General features: G+C 37.9%; 1 protein-coding gene across 1 annotated transcript in view; it reads right to left on the reverse strand.

Annotated features, from left to right (window-relative positions):
* The window catches only part of si:dkey-22o22.2 (neural-cadherin), a 152,661-nt gene that overhangs the window by 73,467 nt on the left and 54,364 nt on the right, over window positions 1-24,830 (reverse strand). Inside the window, exons 2-3 of the mRNA XM_041988730.1 lie at window positions 4,199-4,387; window positions 1,074-1,299 (exon numbers count right to left, since the gene is read on the reverse strand). Coding sequence (XP_041844664.1) covers window positions 1,074-1,299; window positions 4,199-4,387 — 415 coding nt within the window. The remainder of the gene's footprint in view (window positions 1-1,073; window positions 1,300-4,198; window positions 4,388-24,830) is intronic.

Raw genomic sequence — 24,830 nt, forward strand, 5'->3', positions numbered from 1 at the left:
CATGTTTATCCAGACCTCACTTTTAATAAATATTTGAATTTGCCACACTTTCAAATTCTCAGCCTCAGGCCAGACTCACACATCTGGGCCCTCTTCATTCATCCCACCCCCTTCCTGCTCTTCATCATCCCTCTATCTCCTTTTTCTCCTTTCCTTTGCCATCTTCCCTCTTTCTCTTCCTTCCCCTTTATCTTTTCTTTTGTCTCGCTCTACATGGCGCATCTTTTCATGCATCACATGACATGCAAAGCAAAGGAATCAGCCGTGGACACATACACACACACACACATACACAAATGGACACACAAATGCCATCCGTATTTTCATACATATTTTAAGGCAGTGATATGCAAATGATAGTTCTGTAGGGGTGCATTCACGCCAGGATAGTCCGCTAGACTTGGTCTGACTGAGGACTCTTTTGAGTTTAGGGGTGCTGTATTCTTCCGGATCGAGATTGCATTCATGTTGCACTACCCGAAAGAATCAGACCTTTTAAACAACATGTCCCACTCCCCGCAATGCTCTTTTTTTTTTTTTTGTAGTCCGCTTCCTGTATTTGGGCGCTTAAAGCAGACTGAGACCTGCATTTATAGGTGGACTTCTTTGAGTCGAATCAGACTTTGTTTGCACGTTCACATTATCCCAAACAAAGCGGACTTCACGATCAAACAGACTTGGCTGCACGAGTCTGAACAGATGCATTTGGGTTTGGTTTATAAAGGCCAGCATGAGCTGATCACATCAAGGTAAATCATTAGTCCTCTGTTTTAAAGAAATGTTAGAAGATTGGAAGGGGAGGTAAATGAAGCTCACTCAATTCTTATCTGGGTACAAGTCATCCTCCTTCCTCAGTAAAACACAAGACAAGGTTTTGTAACAATACAAAGTGCATGTGTATAAAATTTTCCATTACAGATTCTAATCAAAAAGGCTGGTGTGAATACACCCTGAATATTGAGGCTGTAATGGAAGCTTGTAATAAACACTTAACCTAAAACATTAAAGCCACCCATTATTGCCAGAATGTCGCTATGACATCATTAATACATAAGATCGCTGTGGAGACTCACGCTTGGCCAACAGGTGCGTTCTCAGGCACATTCAGGCTGTAGGTGGAGTTGGTAAACTGTGGTGGTCGATATCCTGCGAGAATAGCAACTGTGGCCGGTGGGCCTTTGCGGCCCCGTCCATCCACTGCCTGCACCTGCAGCAAATACTCCTTGCTGGGAGTCAGGGGTCGTCCTGTGGTCCTGATCACACCGGAACGACGATCCACCTCAAAGCACTCCTCACCACCTTTATAGATGGAGAAGCAGAAGAAAAAGGAAACTTTTTGCTGTTGTACATCATTTTGAGGTGATAGAAAAAATTTAAAAATCATATTTCACTGATTTAAACATGTTTGTTCATCAAAGATTTCCTATTAACCAAAGCAGCAATAAAATCCTACTACTTTATTGGAAACACTTTTAGAGGCTGCTCTTTCCTCTAAAATGTTACTTCACCAGTTGCTTTTTTTCTACAAGAAATAAAACTAAAATCAAATACAAAACAAACTTTACACACAATTATAGCAAACCAAAAATGTACAGCTTCCTTACATCTGAAAGTGGCTCAGACATGACTTTGTGTTTCTAGCCACACTTATCCAATCATAACCTCAACATACTGGAACTGCGCTGTTTGTTATATTATAAATTAATTTAAATTCACTAAAATATTTCTAAATAGATTAATAAAGTATTTTTCATCCATTTAATTTCATACTGTGTTACAGATTACTTGCATTTATTATCATGCAAAATTGTGTTAAATTCTGCTTATATTTGAACAATGGATCAATTTGTGAGCTTGGTCATGTAAACAAGCATCGTCTTTCAACTTGTCCATTTTTATTTAAATAAACTGATGGAGTCCCAGCTGTCTAATTATCAAAAGCAAATTGAGGCAAATTGATGCTTCAGGGACGCTTTGTGTTTATTTCTGTTTGTTTGATAGATGTTTAACACTCCTGAAGCCAAAAAGAAACAACAACAGCAAAAAAAAAACTGTCTTCTAGGGTTTAAGAGACAAAAAAAGGGAGGAGATAGAGGGGGGAGACAAAAGGGAGAAGGAGAAAAGCATTGATGGAAAAAAGAGTGAGAGTTAGGGAGGAAAAACATTATGGACGAGCAGAAGGAATGAAATGAGATGGCTGATGGAGACGAAAGCAAAGGAAATCTGAGTTTCTGTGAGTGAAGAATGTAGAAAGGCATGGAGGTGGTGGGAAAAGAAAGATGAATTGGATGAAGAAAAAAGAATTTGAGACAAGAAGGAGGGAAGTTATTAAAAAAGAGAAATATGCAACAGAAGAATCCCCAGCTGTTGACCGGAGGGCTCTGAAGCAGCAGCTGCATCCATCTGTCAATCATCTTCATCTATTTGTGGTGCTTTCATTTAACAACTAGTTAATCCGAGCTTCAGTGTAAAGGTTTGTTTGCATCTGCAGTTTGAACTGAGGGCTGTTGAGTTAAAAAAAAACAAAAAAAAACAAAAAAAAACATATTAAAACATATTATAAAAAGCATGTTTGTATGTTCTTAAGGGCAGATACCTGAATCTCTAGAAAGCTAAAAAATAGAATAAAATAAAATAAAATTAAATTAAATTAAATTAATAAAAAAAAATCTGGGGTGTTCAGTTTTTGTAGGATTTTCTTACATCATAAACCAGCCCAGGGCAGAATAATCCAGCCTGATTTGCACCACAGTTTCAAATGAAATTGAAAAAGAAAAAAAAATTATTAATGCCATTGTCCAATGTTTCATATCTACTCCAGGGGATCTAACTTCTTGTCTTTTCTTTCTCCTCTCCTCATGTCTCTCTTGTTTTTTGGTTTCTCTAAAGGAAAGACTCCTCTGTTGTTCAGGCTGTTGTTTCCTGCATTGCACGTGTGTGTGGTAGGATCTTTTTAGTTTTGAGGGGTTAAAGTCAAAATTTTGAATTTCAAACTTCCCGACTATATTGGAAGTAGGAGCACACTGGAATCTACCACACAAACCAAACTTATAAGATCATTAAGATGTCAAATGTTCTTTATGTTAGCTACTAAAAGCCTAAACAGAACCCACGAGAGTGGGTGATCTGTGAAACGGAGGATTTGTGAAAATAATTCTGTGACAGAGATTAACATAACTTTAACTCTAATTGCCAATAGCAGCATTCCTGTCCATGGCTCTGTGTTTTAGGAGTCTTAGTGGAGGTATAAAAACAAGGCCGAAAAATAAAAAAAAACTGTCTTATTTCTGTTAAATCATGCTATAAACATTTATATACCACCTTAACCTCTAAATGTGAGACATTTAAACTGAGTTAAAAACACATTTATGACACTAATTGGCTTTACGCAAACACATACTGTGTGGACTTTTTTTCATGTTAGCATGATGCTAAAAACAACTGGATTATTTGTTTGTACACATGTAGTCACATTATGCCAAAGGGAAGTCAGATCCCTTTAATATGTGAGCATTAGAAATTAGCTCTTAAAATATCAGTCCTATTTGTTCCTCCTTGTTCCTCGTCCACAGCCACGGGCACCCATACGCCCACCCTGCTATTCACCCACTCACTACCTCTCCAGAGACTTTCCTATTATTCCCAAATCTGGAAGCTCTCTTTGCTCCAGGGAGTGATTAACAGTGCAGCTCCATGCCGTTTCTGTGCATCTTTCTCTTTCTTCCTCACTTGACAGTAATTGAAATTCGACAAGTCAAATTTTATTTTTAAATTGTCCCTTTGAGTAAAACAGGTTTGTCACAGAAGGTCTGACGATGGCAGAGCAGCAGCACACCTAACTACAAATACAGGCAAAAGATAAAAGTCGGAGCAAACCCATGACAGGTTTTAGGAAACATCAACCGGAACAAGAGGGAAGTTTGACTCTTGCAGGTAAAAGAAAAAAAAAGCTGATGAAAGAGTTCTATGAATTTTAAAATAAAAAACCTGTAATTTCAAACTTTATTTGTCATCTTTGAAGCTTCTATATAAAATCTAAATGGTGTTTTTTTTGCTTGAGGGTTATTAGCACTGTGCTCTGTGTTGCTTTGTTATGGTGGGGTTAAGTGTGAAGTATGGGGAAAGATTAATGACGATACAAAAGACAAGGTAAAAACAAAACAACCAAAAACAAGTGAAGTTACAATAAAACACTCACCTTCCAGTAGAAGGAACTGGGCTTGTCCAACAGTTCCATCTCGTTGCCGTGCTGACAATCGGTAGACTACAGAACCAGGAGTTGCATCAGGACCAATGGCTCCCAGATAAGGTGAAGGAAACATCCCCCACTGCAGGTCTGCCTGACTGGACATGCTCAGGGTCAACCTGCACAGGTACCACTCATCACCTGGAAGATAAAAGAAATGATTTGGATTTGTTTTGTTAAAAAAAAAAAAAAGTCATTACTATCTGCATACTAGGACTGATAATAGGACTGCCTTCATCATAAGTCACTTGGTTACATATTTACTATTTTTTTTTTGTGTGTTTTATCTGTTGTGCCAAATGTTTTTGTAGTTTTTATTACCATTACATACACTGCCTGGCCAAAACAAAAAAAAAAAAAAAAACAAAATAAAAAAACAAACAAAAAACCTGGATTTTACTAAGTAAATAGGTACGAGCCTATTTTCAACCCTAAATGATGCAATGAGTTGCCTCTCATTTCTTAAACTACCATGTGGAAAGATACATCCTGTGGTCATGAAAAAGATGTTAGTCTGTCCAGGGGTAAATTATTGGCATGCATCAAGCAGAGAAAACACCCAAGAAGATTGCAGAAAGCTGGGTTAAGAACTGCCCATCACATTATTAAAACTGGAAGAACAGTGGGGAACCATCATCTTCCAGGTGGAAATGTGGTTGGAAAAAAAATCCTGAATGACAGTGACTAGCAATCACTTAAACATTGTTTAATCGATTGAAGAAAAATACCAGTAGAACTCAGGGCTATGTTTAATGGTGAAAGTAAGAACATTTCCACAGGCACAATGTGAAGGAAAGTCAAGGAATTGGGACTGAACAGCTGTGTAGCCATAAGAAAACCATTAATCAGTGAGGCTAACCTGAGAAATTTGCTAGGAAGGCCAAAGATTGGACTCTGGAGCAGTGGAAGAAGGTTATGTGGTCTGATGAGTCCAGAGTTACCCTGTTCCAGAGTGATGGGAGCATCAGGGTAAAAATAGAGACAGATGAAGTGATGCAGCCATCATGCCTAGTGCCTACTGTACAAGCAAGTGGGGGGAGTCTATGATCTGGGGTTGCTGCAGTTGGTCAGGTCTATGTTTAGAAACATTATGTGTCCAAAGAATGAGGTCAGCTGACTACCTGAATATACTGAATGACCAGGTTATTCCATCAGTAGTTTTATTCTTCCCTGATGGCATGGCCGTATTCTAAGATAACACTGCCAGGATTCGACGGGCTCAAACTGCGAAAGAGTGGTTCAGGGAGCATGAGACATCATTTTCACACATGAATTGGCCACCACAGAGTCTAGACCTGAACCCCATTGAGAATCATTTTGTCTGTTTTATTTTTTTCTGTTTCCACATCTGGAAAACAAAGAACAGCAGAATCATCCTTATATTTCTTTCCCCCTAGGAATCCTATAATGTCAAATAGTCCCTTTCTTTCAGATAAATTATTTGTTCTCCACCAACTTTAAAGAAAAATTCCTGCTGTAAATTCCATGAATGGTCCTTTATGTTCACTATTGAGTATCTAACTGTGTTGCTCTGCCAGCAGGGAAGAAAAAGAAGAAGAAGAAGAAGAAGAAGAAAAAAAGCCATGCGAAGAACCCAGATTTACTGTATTTCAAGGAAACTCACTAATTTTAGGAGTTTTAGCACCTGAAAATATGAATTTTGAGGTAGACAAATTGCAGTGTGAGAGATCAGTTGGACATGCTTTGACTTTTAAAGTAACTAACCACATTAGTCATTCAGCTATGATAATCATCTCAACACTGCCGTCTGCTCTTAGCATGCAGTGTCAGATATTTGATAGAGAACAACTGCTTGCTTCTAGAGGAAATATTACAACTGAATAAGATGCAAAATATCATACAAGCAAAATGAACAAGGCCAAAAATCTTCATTTGAAAGACTAATGTTTGCATGTACAGTGGATTGGCAAAATATTAACTCTTATTTTGAGCCAGAATCAATTATTTTTGTTTATATCAGCCCTACTTTAAAAAGTCTTAAAAAAAAAAAAAAAAAAAAAAAAAAAAAAAACAGTTTTGCATATTTTACTTACTGCTTCCATTCTGTAAATGGCTCCTATTGTTGTCTCAACTTTGGAAAAACTAAACTTGTTAGCTAAGCTGCTTTGACTTGTTCAGACAGCGGTGTAAAAAAGAAGCAGCTCTCAGCCAAAGGGGACAAAGTGACATTTCTTTTCAACATGCGTCATGTTTTCTCATGTTTCATCTTCACCTCTATGCAGGAGAAGACTGAAAGACACACACGGTGGAGGAGAGAAAATAAAACAACAAAACTTTCAGGAGAACACACAGACACGAACACAGCAGGGGCTCCCATTTGCCCAGTCAAAAATACACACACACGCACATCAGTATCTACTCTTCTACTCTCTGTTGTCTTCAATATTTTCTGCATATGAGGTAGGTAATTTTTTTCAGTTTGGAGGTGCCTCGTTGCTCGCTGTTGTTTTTGGTTCCTGTGTCGTTTCCCAGCAACACAGGAGACAACAGCATGAACAAGAGAAGAAACTTTGCTACAGAGAGACCAAAGAAGAGAGGGATGAGGGGGTGACAGGAAAGGAGGAGGAGAGGAGTTGACAATACAGCAGCATCTACCTCTGGTTTTGCTTTTTTATACCATGTCTACAGGTCTGTCAGCAAACTGAGAGGAGCAGAAGCACCGACGGAGAGTTGATAAAGACACACGGGCTCTTCCGTTAATTGATGTAGACAGTAAGAAGAAATCAGTTTTTTAAAAGAAATTACAGGAGAAAGGAGGAGACATGACAGAGGACAAATAGAGAGAAGAAACAAGAGAGTAAAAACAAAAAGGAAATAAGAGAAATGAGGATGAAAAATCTGAAATTTGATGAAAGGTGGGATGGAGGAAGAAGAAATTGCACTTTAAAAACAGTTTACATAAATGCTTAATGCCTTCTGGAAAATGTAATTTTATTGATTCTGATTAAGTGTTTTTTTCTTTTAGGTTTCCCTTCATGAAACTACCAAAAAGCCATGGTAACCATGAGCATTTCCAGCCTCCCAAATGGAAATTCCATGTGAACAAAACATCCAAATGATAAAAAAAACTTAAGCATATACACCCCAACATCACACAGGCTCTTTACAGTCAAAATTTTGTGGAGCACCTGTACTCTATGGGGACCTCAGTGTTGCTTTTGTAATCTTTTAGTTCAATTTTCATTAAATTTGTTCCAGTACCTGTCTGCCTCCTGCCTTGTTGTCCTGCAATTGGGTCCTCACATCCCACTGACCGTGACAACAGGATCAATATTGAAATAATCCAGTAAATTAATTGAACTTTCAAATGTATGTTGCAAAATGCATAAAACATTAACTAATCCAGCACACTTTTAAGAGCCTTTGTAATTGAACTTAAATAAAAAATAGCTATGTCTTAGGTCTTTTGTGGTTACAAAAGTACATTTAAAACAGTTCACTTTCTTAAGCTAAAAATATCTTATCAATATGGCTCTTTTGACTTTTTTTCCCCCTCAGAATTAGATTGTATGAGTAAAAGAAAATAAGTCATATACAAATTAATGCTATTTCTAAAAAAAAATCCATAACAGCCTGATGTATTGAGTCTTCTTACACATTGAGAAAAAAAACACCCAGAAAAACAAGCTAAAAAAAGCTCAGGAAGAAGAAGACAAGGTGATAACGAAGAAGAAGCCTTCCAACTCAGTACCCTGTCTTCTTCTGCGTGGCTGGTCTTCAGTTTTTAGCCAGCCCATAAGATCCAGAATAATCACATCTGTTTCTGTCTGTTATTTTGCATAAGCTGGGCTGTGGGTCGTGTATGAAAGCAAAATGAAATCTGTCCCATTATCATGATAAACATCAACACATTCAGATGCAGCGCCAGAGGTCAGCACCATGTGTCAGCCCAGGCACAAACCATAAAAACACTACCTCTCCATGGAAACACGCATCCAGAAAGGGGGAGGAGGAGGCAGAGCTGTCAGCTGGAAAAAATGCCTCCATCATACCTCGAGGCAGATAAAAGGTCACTGACACCAGAGTAATGACTTTTGAAGACTTTTCACAGCAGCAGATGGAGAACATACTGGACTCTTGCACTACAATATGATGTTAACTTTAGATGGTGTTGTACGGGTTCCTGGTGAGTGAGGCTTTCACAGCATCTCTACTGTAACCAAAGAAAGGGAAGAACTGATCTGTCAAGGAGCAAAGCTAGTAGCAAATGCCAAGAGGACGAGATCTGAAAAGAATAATCCTGACTGCAACTCAGACTATACAGAATTGCTTGATTTCCCGCATTTCAGTGGCAGTCGAGTTTACATTAGCTAGCAAAGAAAAATGAAATAGCCTTTTGAAATGCTGCAAAAGAAATGCAAATCTACATTTAATCATCATCTGATCTTTGGCGAGACTTGTGCTGTGGTGTTACAAGAGGGCAGAGGTACAAGCTGCTTTATATGTGGTTGCAATTCAGTAGAGTAAGCAGTTGTCCTTACTGGAAACAAGCCTTAAGGAGGAAACAAAGAAAAACTCTGGTAGACATCTACATAAGGCAAACTGAGTTAGCACTTGAAAAATAACTATCATTCGACTCGTTGTTTGAAAGAGTTGGTGAGTAACTTCATTTTTCCTCTCCACCTCCAGCAGGTTGAGGCAGATGGCAGTCCTTCCTTAGTCTGGTCTGCTGTTTTTCCTTCCTGTTAAAAGTTTTTTTCTCTCCACTGTCACCCACCACACCATGCTTGCTCAGTATCAGGGGTTGGATCAAAGAGAAAATTTGATGCAATCTGTTGGTTTCCTTATGCTGGGCTCACACCAAACGATTTTCACGATCGCAGACTAATAACGGAAGTCTTTAGGAAATCTTTGGAGTTTTACTGGAGTCACAGCGTGCTCCCGTCATCTCGGTCGTTAGGTTTAAGCTGGTAATCTGCGCTGTTTAACGTCAATTTTTCCCTGGTCTTGGATCTGCAACAATATCAAACATGTTTGATATTATTGAAAGTCGTAGTGACTAAACAAGATCAACAACCAATAGATGAGCTCTAAAAAGCAGAAACAGGAATCTCGACAGTCAGAACATCGGCAAAAACGGATGAAAAAAAAAAAAGAAAAAAAAGACGAACAAGAAGCGGTAATGAAACGTCGTTGGTGGACCATCCAGAAAGAGGAGCGGACGGTTATTGAGAAGTAAACGTCTGCTGTGGATCATTTATGTGTTACAGTATAATGATCTAACAAATTAGAAAAGAATAGAAAACTCATGCATCCCTCCAGATTCTGAAATTCTCCCCTTGTTTGCTTTACTGTGGGCAGATCAGCCCTGTTCCATATCATCTGTCCAACATATCACAAAAAAAATGCTAAAAGAATCTAGTTGTAGTCTTGTAAATAGTGACCCCAAAAGATTCAGTCTTTGTCAAATCTCAGTCTGAGACTAGGCTGAGACTTAAAACTCTAAACATTGGTCTTTAGATGTGAGCTGGTAGTTTTTCAGAGTCTTGTGCAAATCTTTTAAAAGTCTTCTGGTGTAAGCCCAGCCTTAGCAAGACAATCTTTTTTTTAATGGCTTTTGTAAACAGAATTATTATAAACTGGACAAATGTTGATCATGTAATGGATTTTTTTAAATGGATTATAAATGGAGTGCAATTAATTGGATTAAATTGAATGCTGACAGTTCCGTTGAGCTTTTCTTATTCACACCTTTAAAATAAAAAACAGCAAACTATGATCTTCTGACTTTACTGACCCCTTAAACCAGGGATCACCAACTCCGGACCTCTTGAGCCAGTGTCCTGCAGGTCTTCAGTATCTCCATACTGCAGCACACCTGACTCAAATAATGGATCGTTAAGAGGCTGGTGTAGACCTTGACTATTGACTATTTCATTTGAACCAGGTGTGTTGCAGCAGGGATGCAGTGAAAACCTGCAGGACACTGGCTCAAGAGGTCAGGAGTTGGTGATCCCTGCCTTAAACCTTTCTTTATCATCATCATCAGGGTAAGCTTTACTTCACAAACTTGACTCAAACAAATCTTACTCATCCATGCATTGTTTGTGCTTTAAGCTTTATGTGCAATATCTGAAATCACTGACATGTGCTGTTTCTATGAATTCAATTTAAATTTCCTTGGTTTTGTACTGCTGCAGGTTTTCATGTTTAAAGATAACTTTGTTCTGCAGCCTGGAGGTGTTGCAGCTTCTTATCTAACAACTAAGTTCAGCCTGTGTGAAGTGAAAAAAAACGTCTTCATATTCTTTTACTATATCTGCACAGCAAAAGAAAGACTTCTTGGAGCCTGAATGGTGTACTGATCCCTGATGCGAGCCACTGAGCTCGATGAACACATGCATGCATGCATACAAAAATGCCAAGACTCGGGGTAGCAGACAGCCTGCAGCGAGGAAAAGGAGTGGAAGAAGAAAAACGGTTGAGAACCTTAGTGGTGTGAAGTCATTTCCACACTGGACAGATGTGTTTGACCTCTCAAGCATGGCATCGTTTGTCTGGGTTCTTCCACGTTTTAGCCATGAAGTAGGGGCAAAATGATGTCATCTAAGTTACTTTCTACTTGTATTTGTGTTTTGTCACTTTCTAGTTGACTGTAAAATTTTTATTAGCTGAAGTGAGTCTGAAACACATCTCCAGGCAAGTAAAGATGCATTTGAGCTTTTCTGGACTGTCTCATGCACCAAGAAATGCCTGAAAATGAGCCTCAATTTGTTCTGCTCTGCTTTTTATCCATGACTTCTTTCATCCCTCTGCTTCTAACGATATCCCCTCGTGTTTTGGGGTAAGTTCCTTTCATTGGTTAGATTAAATTTTCACTGACACTGAACTGCACCACAGTTTCTATAATAGAAAAGTGAGTGAATTACTTCACACACAAGCAAATCTGTTAAACTGTGTTTCTTATGAACACAATCCACACCCAAGGAGAAGGGTCGATGAGCAGTGGAATACAGAAATGCAGTACAGCATCATTGATCTTACCTGAACAAAGAAGCTGAACTACTGAAACTAAAGGATGAAATACTTTGTAAACAAGCCAGCAATCTAGATCTGTGAAGAAGCTGCATTTATAAAATCAATTGACACTTTCGTATGAGTTGCACAGCAGCTGGTCAGAATATTTCCTTCTAATGGATGAAGTCAGAGGAGGCAGTTTTTTACAGGCTCTAGGAGATGTGAGTAGTTGCTTCTTACAGGTTTGAATGCAGTCTAATTCAAAAGATAAAGGTTTTCAAAGGTTGTGTATGTTACTTTTAGGTGTTTTTGTATGGTGTGCTTCACAGTCACATTGTATGTAAGAAATATGAAAACTGATTGGTCAGGCCTGTGATGCTGACCAATCAAAACAGAGATAAATATATAGTTCTGTGTTAGTTAAAAAAAATAAAATAAATAAAATAAAAAATATAAAGGTTTAATTCCATCCATCCATCCATTATCTATACCACTTTGTCCATTGAAGGGTCACGGGAAGCCCCCAAGGTTTATGCCATTTTGGATAATATTATTTAGTTTCTGTTAATATTTGTTCTCATGAATTTTTTTATGAGCTCAAGTAGCAAAAAAAAAAAAAAAAGAAAAAGAAAAAAAATCATTGGTTTGGTCAGCCAAACAGCCGTGTTATTTGTAGATAAAATCCACTGATGTTGCAGATGCTAAGAAAACATGCTAATTTAAAGTCAAGTTAAAGTCACAATTAACTGTCGCTCTCATGAGATCTAACTGGCAGTCATTTTCTAACATCTTAACATGTAAACACTCGTTTGTAAATATGAGCTTGATGTGTTTTATCAGGCAGTCCCAGAGAAGATTCTGTTGTATAGAGGCATCAACAGAGATGAGATTTACAATGATATCAGACTAAAAAGAAGACATTTTAACCAAAGGGATTGAAGCACTCCACAACATTGATGTTTGATGCTAGAAATCCCTGCTGGAGAGAAAAACCAAGAGTACTGTTTGTTGGAGATATGCTCTTTTTCTTCTCTTTGTTTCATCTCTGCTTTTCTAAATTCTTTCTCGTTTGTCTTCTTACTGTCATCTCTACTGCGTGTCTCATATACTGTACATGTAGGTCCCTGCTGAAGTGCTGTCACATTGTTTATGCAACCTTTGTATTTGCCACAATGCATTTCTCCTCTGGTCATGTCTTGAAAAAGAATTTTTCAGAGAAACACCCTGATGTATATGCATCCACACAGTGAGTGTTGGCGGAGATTTGAGCTCTTTGTCTCTGCTTTGTTTTTGTGAGTTCATTGTCCTCTTCTTATCTGCTGGATCGGTTTGGCTGAGGCGATGGCCTAATTTCCTGGCAGAGATCAATAAAGTTTCCAAAAGCTCTCAACATTTAAAAACTGCTCACAATTTGATGTGCTGGACAGAGAATGCTGTTTCATCGTTAATCATTTAACAAGAAGTGTCGAGGATGACACATCCTTCATGCGGGCGGATAAATAGTCCCAGTGAAGTGTAGCTAAGTCCATCTTAAGCTGCCACTTACTCATTTGAATCTCAATGTAGAACGTGTCATGCCTTGTTATGCAAAATGGGGCTAAAAAGAGAAGGGGAATTGTGCTTTGTTTACTCCAAATTCCATTCTGCTGTCTTTTAATTTAAATTTATTTATTTGTTTGGGTAGGGGATTGGGTTGTCTGACACACAGCGTATCAGGATCAGAGCAGGAGGCAACAGAATCGAGAGGACAGAGGCACAATGAGACGAGCTATTTTCTGTCTTTCTCCTCTGAGTATCTGACTTGAATGGCAGCTGATGTACTTAGCGTGAAGCAGAGCTGTGGCAGCCAACCAACGTGGCTTCAGAAATAGCAAACCGCTTCTGCTGCTGGTGCTCACAGGAGCTTCAATTAGGGGAGGTATGGAAAACAAAATGTATGTGTGTGTGTGGTTGGGGGGTGGGGGGTGCATTCAAATATGGTCACGCCCACAGGTTGTCACACAACCACTGATGATAGGTGATTAAAGTGCAAGACGAGTTATATATGAAGTGCTTTTAACAAACCTGTTTGTCACAACCTGCTTTGCAGAGCAGCAGGAGAGGAAAAACTGAGATCAAAACCAGCAAGACACATTACAGATGACGAGGAAAGTGCACCAGAGAAACACCAAAGACAAAGCAAGCATAGATCTCAAAAACGAAGAAGAAGCACGACTCATAACATAACCTCCTAACACTGTTGAGTTTATTTGCAGGGCTTCAAAGGAAGACGAAGGAAAAAAGGAAAAAAAAGAAGTAAAAGCCTAAAAAAATGCAAAAAGTTCTCACCAATGAACTGCAAAATGCAAATAAATAAAAGGTTCTACTGTTGCAATTGTCCCAAAGTTTTCAAGGCTAGAGGTCAAACATTTTCAAGTGAATAAGTAGAACTGAGACAAAGTTTGGCCTGCAAAGCCTGTTTTCTCCTTTAGAAATAAAACTCAAGATGTTGAGATGAGCAAAGTCTGGAAGGAAAGAGGTTTGTTTCTGCTTTTCTCTCACCGTTCGTAAATAATGTGACAGAACCTACAGAGAGTCTGATGTGTTATGGCCCTAATTCCTTCTTTTTAGTTACACTGCTAAAATGGTGGTTTGGTTTTGTTGTTTTCTTTGTCTTGTTTATCACTTCCATGTTCAATGTTTTAGTTTAACTTCCTGTTTATTATTAAAACTTTCAACCTTGTTAAATCTGTTTTTCTTCTTTCTGGACTTGTTTTGCACCAATTTTCGGTCACATATGCCCACACACCTGCAAAGGATTAGATGTCCACCCTCAGAATATGTACAACCGGGGTTTTTTGTTCACCGTTAGATCCTCACCTTTGCTTTTCATTACCTGTGTTATTTTTCATACCAAGTTTATTTTTCACTCCCGTCATGAAATTGTCTTTACATTGTATTTACTTTATTTACCACTACATGTCACAGCATTTAGATTTGGTGAATTATTTATTTATTTATTTATTTTTTCTTCTGCTGGTCTCTTCTGTCTAAAGCCTTGTACACACATAATTATTTTTGGGCTGTCAAACGCCCGATCATCGTGAGATTTCCCTGTCTAATTATCATTTGGCCTGAGTTGTGTTACAAGCCGTTTTGTCTCGATAATCCGTTTCGAAATGGGTTGTAGCCAACAATCGGGAATGATGAACATGTTATTATATTTCAGAGCTGATTTCTGAGGAACGGTGACGACTTGTGCATTGTGACTGTGTGGATGGTGACAAGGCAAGGAATGTAGCCAATCAGAGAGCGAGATGGCTGAGGAACAAGGAATTAAATAAAGTCCGTGTTCACGCCATCTCCAGTCTGTTATTTCTTTAATTTATGTATTTGTCTGTTAACAATAGACCCAAGACCACCATCATTCCCTCGTCCTATATATCCTCTTCCATGCTGTGTGTTGTGTTTTCCGGTTGTTGCAATATTTCTTCTTTGTTTTTTTGCCAGTTGTTGCTATGGTTCTTCTTCTACGTTTGTCTGGTTCGGAGGACTAGATTGTAGATGAGTCGCGGTACAGCATTGTCATGTGTGTGTTGTTACACACACCACACACAGTACGATCAAAACAATTTTTTTTTATCTTCACGTGTGAGGTCTCGATCAGATAAAAAATCTCATTAGATTAAAAAAATCGTTAACATCTTAACAATAGTCTACTATGCAGTGATTCACCCATTTTGGAGGTACTGTATGACATTTCACCTTAGTCTTTTCAAACTGGTTAGGTTCTACACCAAAAGTAGACATCCTTATATATCTTTTAAATGTTTTTTTTTTCTTTGTATTTCTTCCTACAAAGTCTGTTTTTTTTAGCTCATCTTTAAAAGGGATGGAGTAAAAGATGTCTCACCCTTTGACAGAGTGCCGTGGTGACAGAAGATCACTTGATCCCTTTTAACCCTGATGTTTGTGTGTGCATCAGGTAAGTTGAAATACACAAACAGACACAGCTGTGTTGGCACAGGAGAAAGATTAGAGCGATGCATGACAAAAACACACATCCACGTCTTTCTATCTTTGTGAGGTCTCTCTTTGACGTAACCATCATAACTACATGTCTTCCCCGAGCCCCCATCAGATATATTACAGATGTTGCAGGTACATAAAAGTAGACACACACACACACACACACACACACACACACACACACTAGCACTTGACTGTTAGTGTTTGTGTGTTTTAGTTTGTGCATGTGTGAGATTGACAGGGATGCGTTACTGTAGTGACACCAAGGCTGCAGGTGTTCTCCAGGGACCGGTTGCCGGGACAACACAATTAGTCTCTGCAACATGTGAAAGCACTCCGGCTTTGTGTGTTAGTATGTTTAATCCTGAATATGTGTGAGAGTTTTTGAATTTAGTGGTAGATACGGAGAAAGCTGAATGGAGCATGTATGGTTAGACATTATAGACATGAAAAACTTAATTTATATAAAATATATATATATATTTTTTTGTTTTGCTTTTTTTGGTGGTTGCTGGTGTTTTGCAGAGATTTATATATTTGTGGCAGTGGTAATACCTGAGTGATTTTGTAGTTAAGGAGTCATGCACGTTCCTAATGAGTTTATGAATTGATACCACATATAAAATGTCTAGTTTCTAATATTCTATAGTTATTACCAAGTACTTAAAAAAGAAAAGAAAAAGAATAAATGTGCTTTAAATTCAGCTATCTGGGACATTCTCATCTCAGATGCACTCATGAAAATTACTGGCTTGTTCTCCTGGTTCCTTGGTTTTGTACTGCTGCAGGTTTTCATCATGTTTAAAGATAACTACCTTTCTAGTTACCTGCCTTATCTGGACATGGAGTATATTTTGGATGAGTCCATCCGTAAGTATATTACCCAATGTGCATATGTTTTACTTGGTGATACATGTCATCTTGAATGTGACAGGAGTGTCTGATAAACTGCCTCCAAATACAATATCTTGCAACACCCTCAGGCAAACATTGGTTCACCCTGTGGATAAAACATAAAAAAAAAAAAAAAAAAAAAAAAAAAAAAAAAACAAGCCAAGTGGTGTGGTACATTTAGCGCAGCATGGTGTCCAATGATTTTTATCAACAGTGAATACTGAACAACAGCCACAAGCACATGTCTCAACACTGGAAACCCTGTTCCTCAGGACATCTAAAAGATAAGGGACACTACCTTGAGGACAGTCATGTCCACATTCTGGGGAAATAGGACACATGGTTAAGAGAGTAGTGAATGTTAAACTAAAAAAAAAAAAGCTTATTTTTCTAATAATTTCTAGGATTTCAAATTATTCGCAACATGTGTGCTTTAAATTTAAGTGTTGATTAATGCAAGTGTTTACAGCTGCCTACACACTGCAGGCAGGGGTTAAATTAACTGAAAAAGAGTAGAAATATTTTTTAATCCTTCTCCAGTTAATGCTCATTTTAACTGCATACAATTTAATTGTGCATATTAATATTGGGGTATGACTTAATTTGGCAATGTAGATTTCAGCACACACACTCTGGAACCTTGTATTAATAGGTATGTGCTGCCAAGTAAGTAAAAACAAAAACAAAAAGTAAAAAACTACTCCAGACAGCCACATACATTTATATCAACACTAAGCCGAGAGGTGTCAGTTATCAGTGAAACATAATAGGTAAAAATATTCCAGTTTTAGAAGAAAGGAATAATATGTAACAGAAGAAGCTTCAGTCTGGGTTCCCTTCTGCAGTCACGTCCAAGCTGAAGTTAAAAACATCGAACAAACCCTCCTGTGTTTGTGAACCCAGCTCTCCATCTGGTCCCTAGGAGCCAACGGACAGAGGCCTGCTGCATTCTAATTAACCACCTTATAGACTGGCCTACTTTACCTCCACACACACACACACACACACACACACACACATATATGCACAGAAAGCCAAAGTCCTGCAGGCACTCAGTTAATTAAGCTCCATTTTTCACTACTGATGAAGAGAAGGATGAAGAGGGAGGGCAATGGAAGGAAGGGAGAAGACATGGAGAAAGAGAATTTAGAGCTAAGATAACGAGGCAGATAATGATGAGAAAAACAAATTACATGAAAATGAGAAATCAATGCATAAATCTGCCAATTTAGAAGGCAAAATGCACAAAACACTATGCAGACAGTGAATTAAGTTGTAATTGATTTCACATTTGTGAGAAAAAATAGTCAGCAAGACAAATTAGGTATAGAATCAGTCAAGTTAAACAAACGCGAAACTATCAGAAATCCAAACTACTCATTTTACATAACAAACAACATTTTTTCCAATTTACTTTTTTCTCATTACTCTTCTGTTGAGCTCGGGCTGATGTTTTGTAAGAAATTGTCTTCCGTGACCTTTGAAACAAGTTTGAAAGTAAAACAACCACTTTTTTAATTCACAAAATCAACAAAGATTTTAAGAATTACTAAGTTTTAGGATTTGATTAAATAAAAATCATTTAATTGAAATGACCAAATATGTAATTTGTTCATACCTGTAAATAAAATACCCCAAACCATTCTCTATAATACCACCTCCACAGGCAGCAGGAAGGCAGTATGACTCGTAAGAAAGTCTCCACATTTCATTTATTTATTTCATTTCATTTATTTATTTATTTATTTCTCACATGGCTATGCACAAGCAACACAAAATTTTACAAAAACAAATCCAAAGCTCATCTTAAGGCACAACCATGCTTGAAAAGGAGCAGGTAACATCTAAACAAACATAATTTTTGAGTGTTTCCTTAACTAAGCCACAAAGCCATCTTAAGGAGGAAGGAGCAGTGGTTGCATCTTGGTACTAAAATACATTCATTGTTTGACTTTGAAATGGTGTTGGTGGCATCACTGTCACCAAATTAACATTTCACATCAAGTTGCTCTCACAAGCAGGCCACTATTGACTGCATTAAAAAAGCACGCATGGTGTGAGGTAGACAAATCCATGCTATAACAGTCCAGGCCAGAATCATTATATAACGTGTTTAGACTACTCGTCATATCCAAAATTAGACGTGTGAAGACGTCATCATGGACTCTTCAAACGTTTCTCTTATTATTCACTAGTAAAAAGAAAACAAAATGCACATTATTATTACTATTACCATTTGGGAAGATGGAAATTCTTGCAAATAAGTTATGACAGTGTTCATATAACTTACAAGAATTTTCAGCTGTTTCTGCTTCCAAGGAAGAAAAGTGCCAGTACACCTGACATGAACAATGTCTCCAAATGGAGGCAGATGATTCGCTGTGGCGACCCCTGAGGGGCACAGCAACAAGGACAAGATCTTGCTGCCAAACATAAGTGAGCAAAAAAGTGCTCAAAACTTTCCAATAAAGGGAATTATCATTCTAAATTTAGATTATTGCTTTTTAAAAGTTCTCATTAAAAATTTAATTTCATTAAGAAAAAAAAGATGAAATTTATATTTGAAGCTATAATACACTACAGCAACATAGATTCTAGGACTCAAAGATAGAACAATGTGTGTGTGTGTGAGAGTTTTATGGCTTGTCTGTCCTCCCCTCTTCCTGACCACTAATGTCATCTGCCATAAATCCTGGTGGAGGCAAAGATGACGTCTGGACTCTCAGGAGTGTGTAGGAGGAGCGAACAGCTACAAGAAAACTCAATTAGGGTTGGATTCTGTGGTCAGAGTGGAAAAGGCAGTGGGAGGACAGAGTGAGGGAGAAAGAAAGGGCGAAAAAGAAAAAAAGAAATAACAGGAGAAAGATAAATGCCACTAGTTAAACATTGTTTACTTGGACCTGGAAAAAAATAAATGCTTTACACCATACAAGACCAGAATGGATCTTAACTAAACTAGTTCGCAGACCAGCGAGCAGAACAAGACTTTACCATGCATGCAGATCCAGGATCTGAGTCAGCAACCAGATGGCACTGACATGATCTCACACTCAGGTTCTACTGTCTGTCCAAAGTGGCCCAGTTCCACAAAACTAACAAAAAATACTTCTTACTGTACATGTGCAAAGGTTTGGTAACAAATATAAACACGAGGGAAAACTAAACATCCAGAGTCACTACTTTAAACATTTAATTTAAATACAGATATACAGCCAATAAGTTGTTGTTTAGAATAAAAACTCATTTGCAACACACCAAAGTGAAGCCCTTCTTGTTGCCTTCAGTCCTTGGTCTGCTGCTAAATTAATAATTAAGTGAATTAACCACTTAACTTTAAGTTATTTCAGCCCAGTTTAATAATGTATAGCCTGATTGAATTGATTTAGATTTTCAGAATGTATGGCCATAAGTGTCTACTTCCATGTGAATGAGGTGACTATTTTCAAATATATCTGAGCGTTATTCATCCTGAAGTATATTTTTTACTGTGCCCAATATGGACATCATACTAACCATCTCTAGAACTGAAGATTAAAAACATTAAAGTAATATCTTTAACACTGTATGGCAAATTACAAACATGTAAAATTAATGTAAACTTAATGTCCCAATGTGATAAATAATGCAGTGTTAGGAGAATGAGTTAATAGTAAAAATCCAGCTGCTGTAAAGACACAAACTAGAGGTTTGAAGATCAAAAGAGGGATCAGATGAGACTTTAGAGTGACATAAATTAAATATGGCCGCTGTGTCCACAGAGCAAACTGATGACATCGTTGCATCAGCTGTCATCATTCGGTTCCCAGCGAGCCAAAGCTAAAACTAAGAACAGCTTCACTCCGGTTGATAGTAAGGATCCCTGTTTCCCACGGAGGGGAATACATAGCCTATAGTGCCCCCCCATTTCTGTGCTCAGGAGCCTGAATGGCCCTGAGTCCAATCAATACAGCCAAACAGTGGATCCACAGGCTTGATTTGTATTGACATTGCTGCAGGGAGGATCAATGACACAGGAAGAAAAAAAGGTGGATGGGTGAAGAGGAAAAAAGATTTGAAAAGACATAAAGAGAAAGAAATGTGGAACAATAAAATAGTGAGAAAAGAGGAAAAAAACACATAAAAAAAAAAAAAATAGAGGGAAACCAAACACTGAAAATTGAGTCAGTCAACAGTTAATTCCTCTTTCTGATCCCTTCTCTTGATTGGCCAGATGGAAAAGGCATCATGGGAAGTGAGGCATTCGGATGGGTCGAACAGGATTTACCAATAACTCATGCTGTTTATTTTAATATGCTTGGTGGCGCAGACAGGTGGAGCTCAACTACAAAGCCTCAAAAATGACTTTCAGCAACATTCAGAGGAATGTTTTTGATGTATCTATGTGTGTTTGAAAAGGCAAGATTGGTTCTGCAAGAGTTACACCAGAAGATAAAAAGACGACAAGAAAGGCAAGAAACATGAAAGGGCAGCTAAAAACTGCTGAAAGGAAAAGGAAAACTCAAACATTTGAGGGCGTAAATCTGATAAAATCAACCTGAAAAACTAAGTTAAAAATATATATATAACAATGGAGGAAGGAAAGGATAGCAACAAATAGAAAGTAAAAGGGAGAAAAAAACTAAATAAAAAGATAAAGGGGAGAAAAGATGAGAATATATCAGGCTATGGGGATTAGATCAAAGAAACCAGACCAATGAAGACCAAAGTAGACCATCCAGACTAGGATGAACCAGAGAAGACATTAGGTTAGAATGACTACATCAGATATGTTTGATCAGATTTGACCTAATCTGACATATTAACCAGTCGTAACTAGACCAGAAAAACATAACCTGCACTAGGTATCCCAGACCAGAACAGGTCTAATGTAAACATCCTTATAAGCTGATATTTAGCTGTTAGAAACTTCCAAAGTCTCAATAAACACTTTCAGTAAGAGTGTTTCTCACAACTGGTGTATGCATGATTGACTTTTGATTTTACTGACTGATTTTATATCTTTTGATTCCAACATAACAAAATTATAATAATAATCACTTCTGCTCTGTAAACAATAAATAAATATTAGATATTAACTCTTGATGTCTCTCAAGTGGAAAAGGCTACAGAACCTCTACTGGGAGGTTTCTTTCTGTAAACTACATTATACAAAGGGTTTGAACATTTCTTAGTAGAGAATTTGAAACCCGGGACATAAAAAAAAACAAAAAAAAACATCTGGCTAGCTGTGACTTCCAGCTGTCCATTAGCAGAATAGCTGCTGTTTGAAACCCAAATGATAGTGAAAATAAAGTAAAAAGACCATATGTATTAAATTAAATACCATTTCTTTCACAGACCGCGGCACACTGATGACTAGAGCTGTATTTATTCTTACGTAGGGTTGTTGCACCTGATGCCGGTTAAATGTGCTCTCGCACTTGAGCATATAGTTACAAAGTTGTGTTTCAGTTTCTCTTCTGCAGTAACCACATAAATTAAGCAAGAAGCTTCAGAAATCCAGTAACACATAATCACAAACCGACCAATCACAAGGTAGTACTTCTGCATTACCGCACTGCAAGCAGGGGTGCACGTCAGGTCTGGAAGAAGTGCACATCGAGCCTACGGGGACCTATGTGGAACATACGGCAGTGATGCCATAACCAACCTTACGCAGAAGCCGCGCAAGTATAAATCCAGCTTAAAAAACATAAAGCTCATGCCAAATTGATTATGTCTGAATTGAAAAAGGCACATTCCTGTTTAGCTCAGCTGCATAACATAATCCTCATTGAATGCTAATGAAGGTGTCGCGTTTTGCTGTAAGCCCAACCAGAGTTGTACATAATTGCAAAATTGTAAATGACATAACATTTCATATCATTGTTAGGTTGGGTGAATATTAACAATATTTCATCAAACTATAGACCATTAAGCTTTACCATAGCGTAAAAAGGTGGGTGATTATCCTGCAGGAGGTGAAACATATTCAATGTATTTCCACTTTCCTATGTCATGCTTTACAAGCATCCTCCACAATAACACATTGCTCCTTTTTGTTTTTCCATAACTTAAAAAAATCTAACAAGGGTGACTTAATCCATTTGTTTGGAGGGAATAACTCTTCCTCTGCCATACGCTACCAGTCATAAGTTTGGACACATTTTCCCATTGGATTTAACCGAAAAGTTTGTCCGAACTTTTGACTAGTACTGTACTTTCCAACTTGAACACGCCTTTTCTGCAACTCACAGAGAACAAAAACAAAGAAACACAAGCGCTAACACACAGATGTTATGAAACTTTGTTTTCCTTCCATGCTGAAGTTGCGTTGATCTGATATGGTAATTTTTAATGGAAAGTGACAATATTGATGGATCTTCAATTAATTGATCATGGGGTTTAATATCACGATTAGTTGTGAAATGAAGTAATCATAACATTCCTACACTAAACACAGTAATTTGTGCCATAATAATATTAGCTGGAGCATTGTTAGCTAGTGTTTTATCCAGTGTCTTTGCAGCACAAACTGGTGATGTTGTAACCGTCCTTTAGACGATTGTGCAGTGTCGGACTGTTTCAATGGTTGGTTAGTTTCAGTGTCTTTTTTTTTTTATTTAAGTGAGGAAATATAGAAGTTGTGTGTATATCATCAGTGAATTCAATGCACACTCATGTTCAAAATCTGTGCCTAGATTCAGATTGGGTGTTTCCTTTTTTTCAACTTTACAGCTCCACTACTGCCCGTTGCTGATTTTAGACAGATAAGGACTTATTTGGAAATGTTTCTTAATCTTATTGCAACACAAGAGCATAACAAATTCTAGTCATGCTGTCGTCACTACACATAAAACATTGCTATGCTGTTAACATTTGGCTGTGGTGAGTGGAGCTGACATTGTCAGGTGAGACAATGTCATATTACTTATTCATGTGTGGGATCAGGCCTGATTAAAGAGCCCCAAACCTAAAATAAATAATAGTTACTTTATAATAAATAAGTGATGATGATGCAGTTTAACAAATATGGTCTAATAATAGCTGGTGCCTAATCATTTGGAGCACCCTTACCTTTTAATGTGTAATGTACCATCTGCATCATCAGTCCTGTCAACCCAGTTGACATTTTTTTTTTACCCCTAATCCTTTTGTCGCTTCAGGCTCTTGATGTCAGTTTGATATATGAGAGCCCCAAGTGATTCACCAAGACCAGACCAAATCAGTTTAGACCAGACAAGGCAAACCAGACTAGATTAGACAGAGTTGGATCAGAATAGAAGGTAACAGAACAATCTCAACTTTGCTTTTTAATGATGACATTAATGATCATTGTCAGCAGCCTTGATAATTCTGAGCGCTGTCAAGGTTCAGATGATGTCCTGATCTAATTTTTTTTTGTTTGTTTTAGAGAAGGGAGGTATCATTGAGGACTCTTGAGGACAGGGGTTAGCAGGTTGTGGGATATTTCAGACCTCTGGTAGATTTGCTTGAGCTGCTCAGCATCTTTTTCTGAGCATCGTCATGCCGACTTAAAAAGGAGAATCATGAGTGATGTGAGAAACAGCGGCTTTCATTTGAATTATGAATATCTAAGGACTTTTGTCAGCCATTAAAAAATAACGTGGTGAAAGTTTAATGCAGTGCTTCGTTGATTATTGATGCAGGAACTCCAAAGCTGACAACTGTGAGAGTGTGATGTGTATGTCTGCTCAAATTTAAAACCAAGAGGGCATTTTTCTGTCTCTGAGTATGCATGGACAGTATAATACATTTTCTAATACATGCTTTCTAAAATCATATATGTTTGTCCTCGGCTGGTGGAAGAGGGCTACTGGTAGGTGGGGCCTGTAAATAAAGCCAGAGTCACCTCCAGGGAATTGAAAGAGTGCAGCTGTGGACCTACTGGCTGTGCATCTGGGTAACAGTATGTATTTTAGTGCATTTCTAGGAGCTTTTACGTGATGTGTGTGCGTGTCAGCTCGACTCTTGCTGTGACAAACCGTCAGCCGTTCTGATGAAGTGTGAGTGTGTGCTTCTGATGTTTGAGCTTTCAACTCTTGATGGGATTTCCTCACTGTGTGTGTTTCTGTGTGTGTTTGTGTAAATCTGTTATCTCTCAGCATCATATGGAGTGACAGAGAAAAATCAACAAAGGCACAAAGCTGCTCTATGACTGTTTGTGTGTATGTGTCTACTTTGCTTAATCTTCTGTGTGGTTCATGCTTTTTGCTTGCTGCAAATTTACGTGTGTTACAGTGTGTGCATGCATACAGTGATTTTTTTATGCAGATTGTCATTAGACTTCTATGATATGTGACTGGAGTTAAAGCTTCCTCTTGACTCCATTATTCACAGTTCAGAGCAAAAGCTGCCAAAAGCAGGCACCTGGATTAGGATCAACTCCATATTTTTTACCACCCTAACTTTTAAAGAAATAACAAAGGTGTTCATAATTTGTTCATAAACTACATTTAGGCTGTGTTTATATTGTCCACTGGCTCTCTATAAAATAGACTGCATGGTGTTCAGTTATGTTAATATTTCAGACTGGAAGAAACAGTGAAGTTAATTTCAAAGGTAACTTTAAACTGAAGTAAACACTGGTTTTGACCATGGATTAAAACTGACTACCTAGATTACAGCTTAGATAATGCACCTCTCTTTAAGCAAGAGAAAAGCGGTTTAATAATGTTTCTTTTATCATAGTAAGGAATTTTTT

The sequence above is a fragment of the Melanotaenia boesemani genome, chromosome 6, assembly GCF_017639745.1.
Source record: "Melanotaenia boesemani isolate fMelBoe1 chromosome 6, fMelBoe1.pri, whole genome shotgun sequence".
Classification (NCBI taxonomy): domain Eukaryota; kingdom Metazoa; phylum Chordata; class Actinopteri; order Atheriniformes; family Melanotaeniidae; genus Melanotaenia; species Melanotaenia boesemani.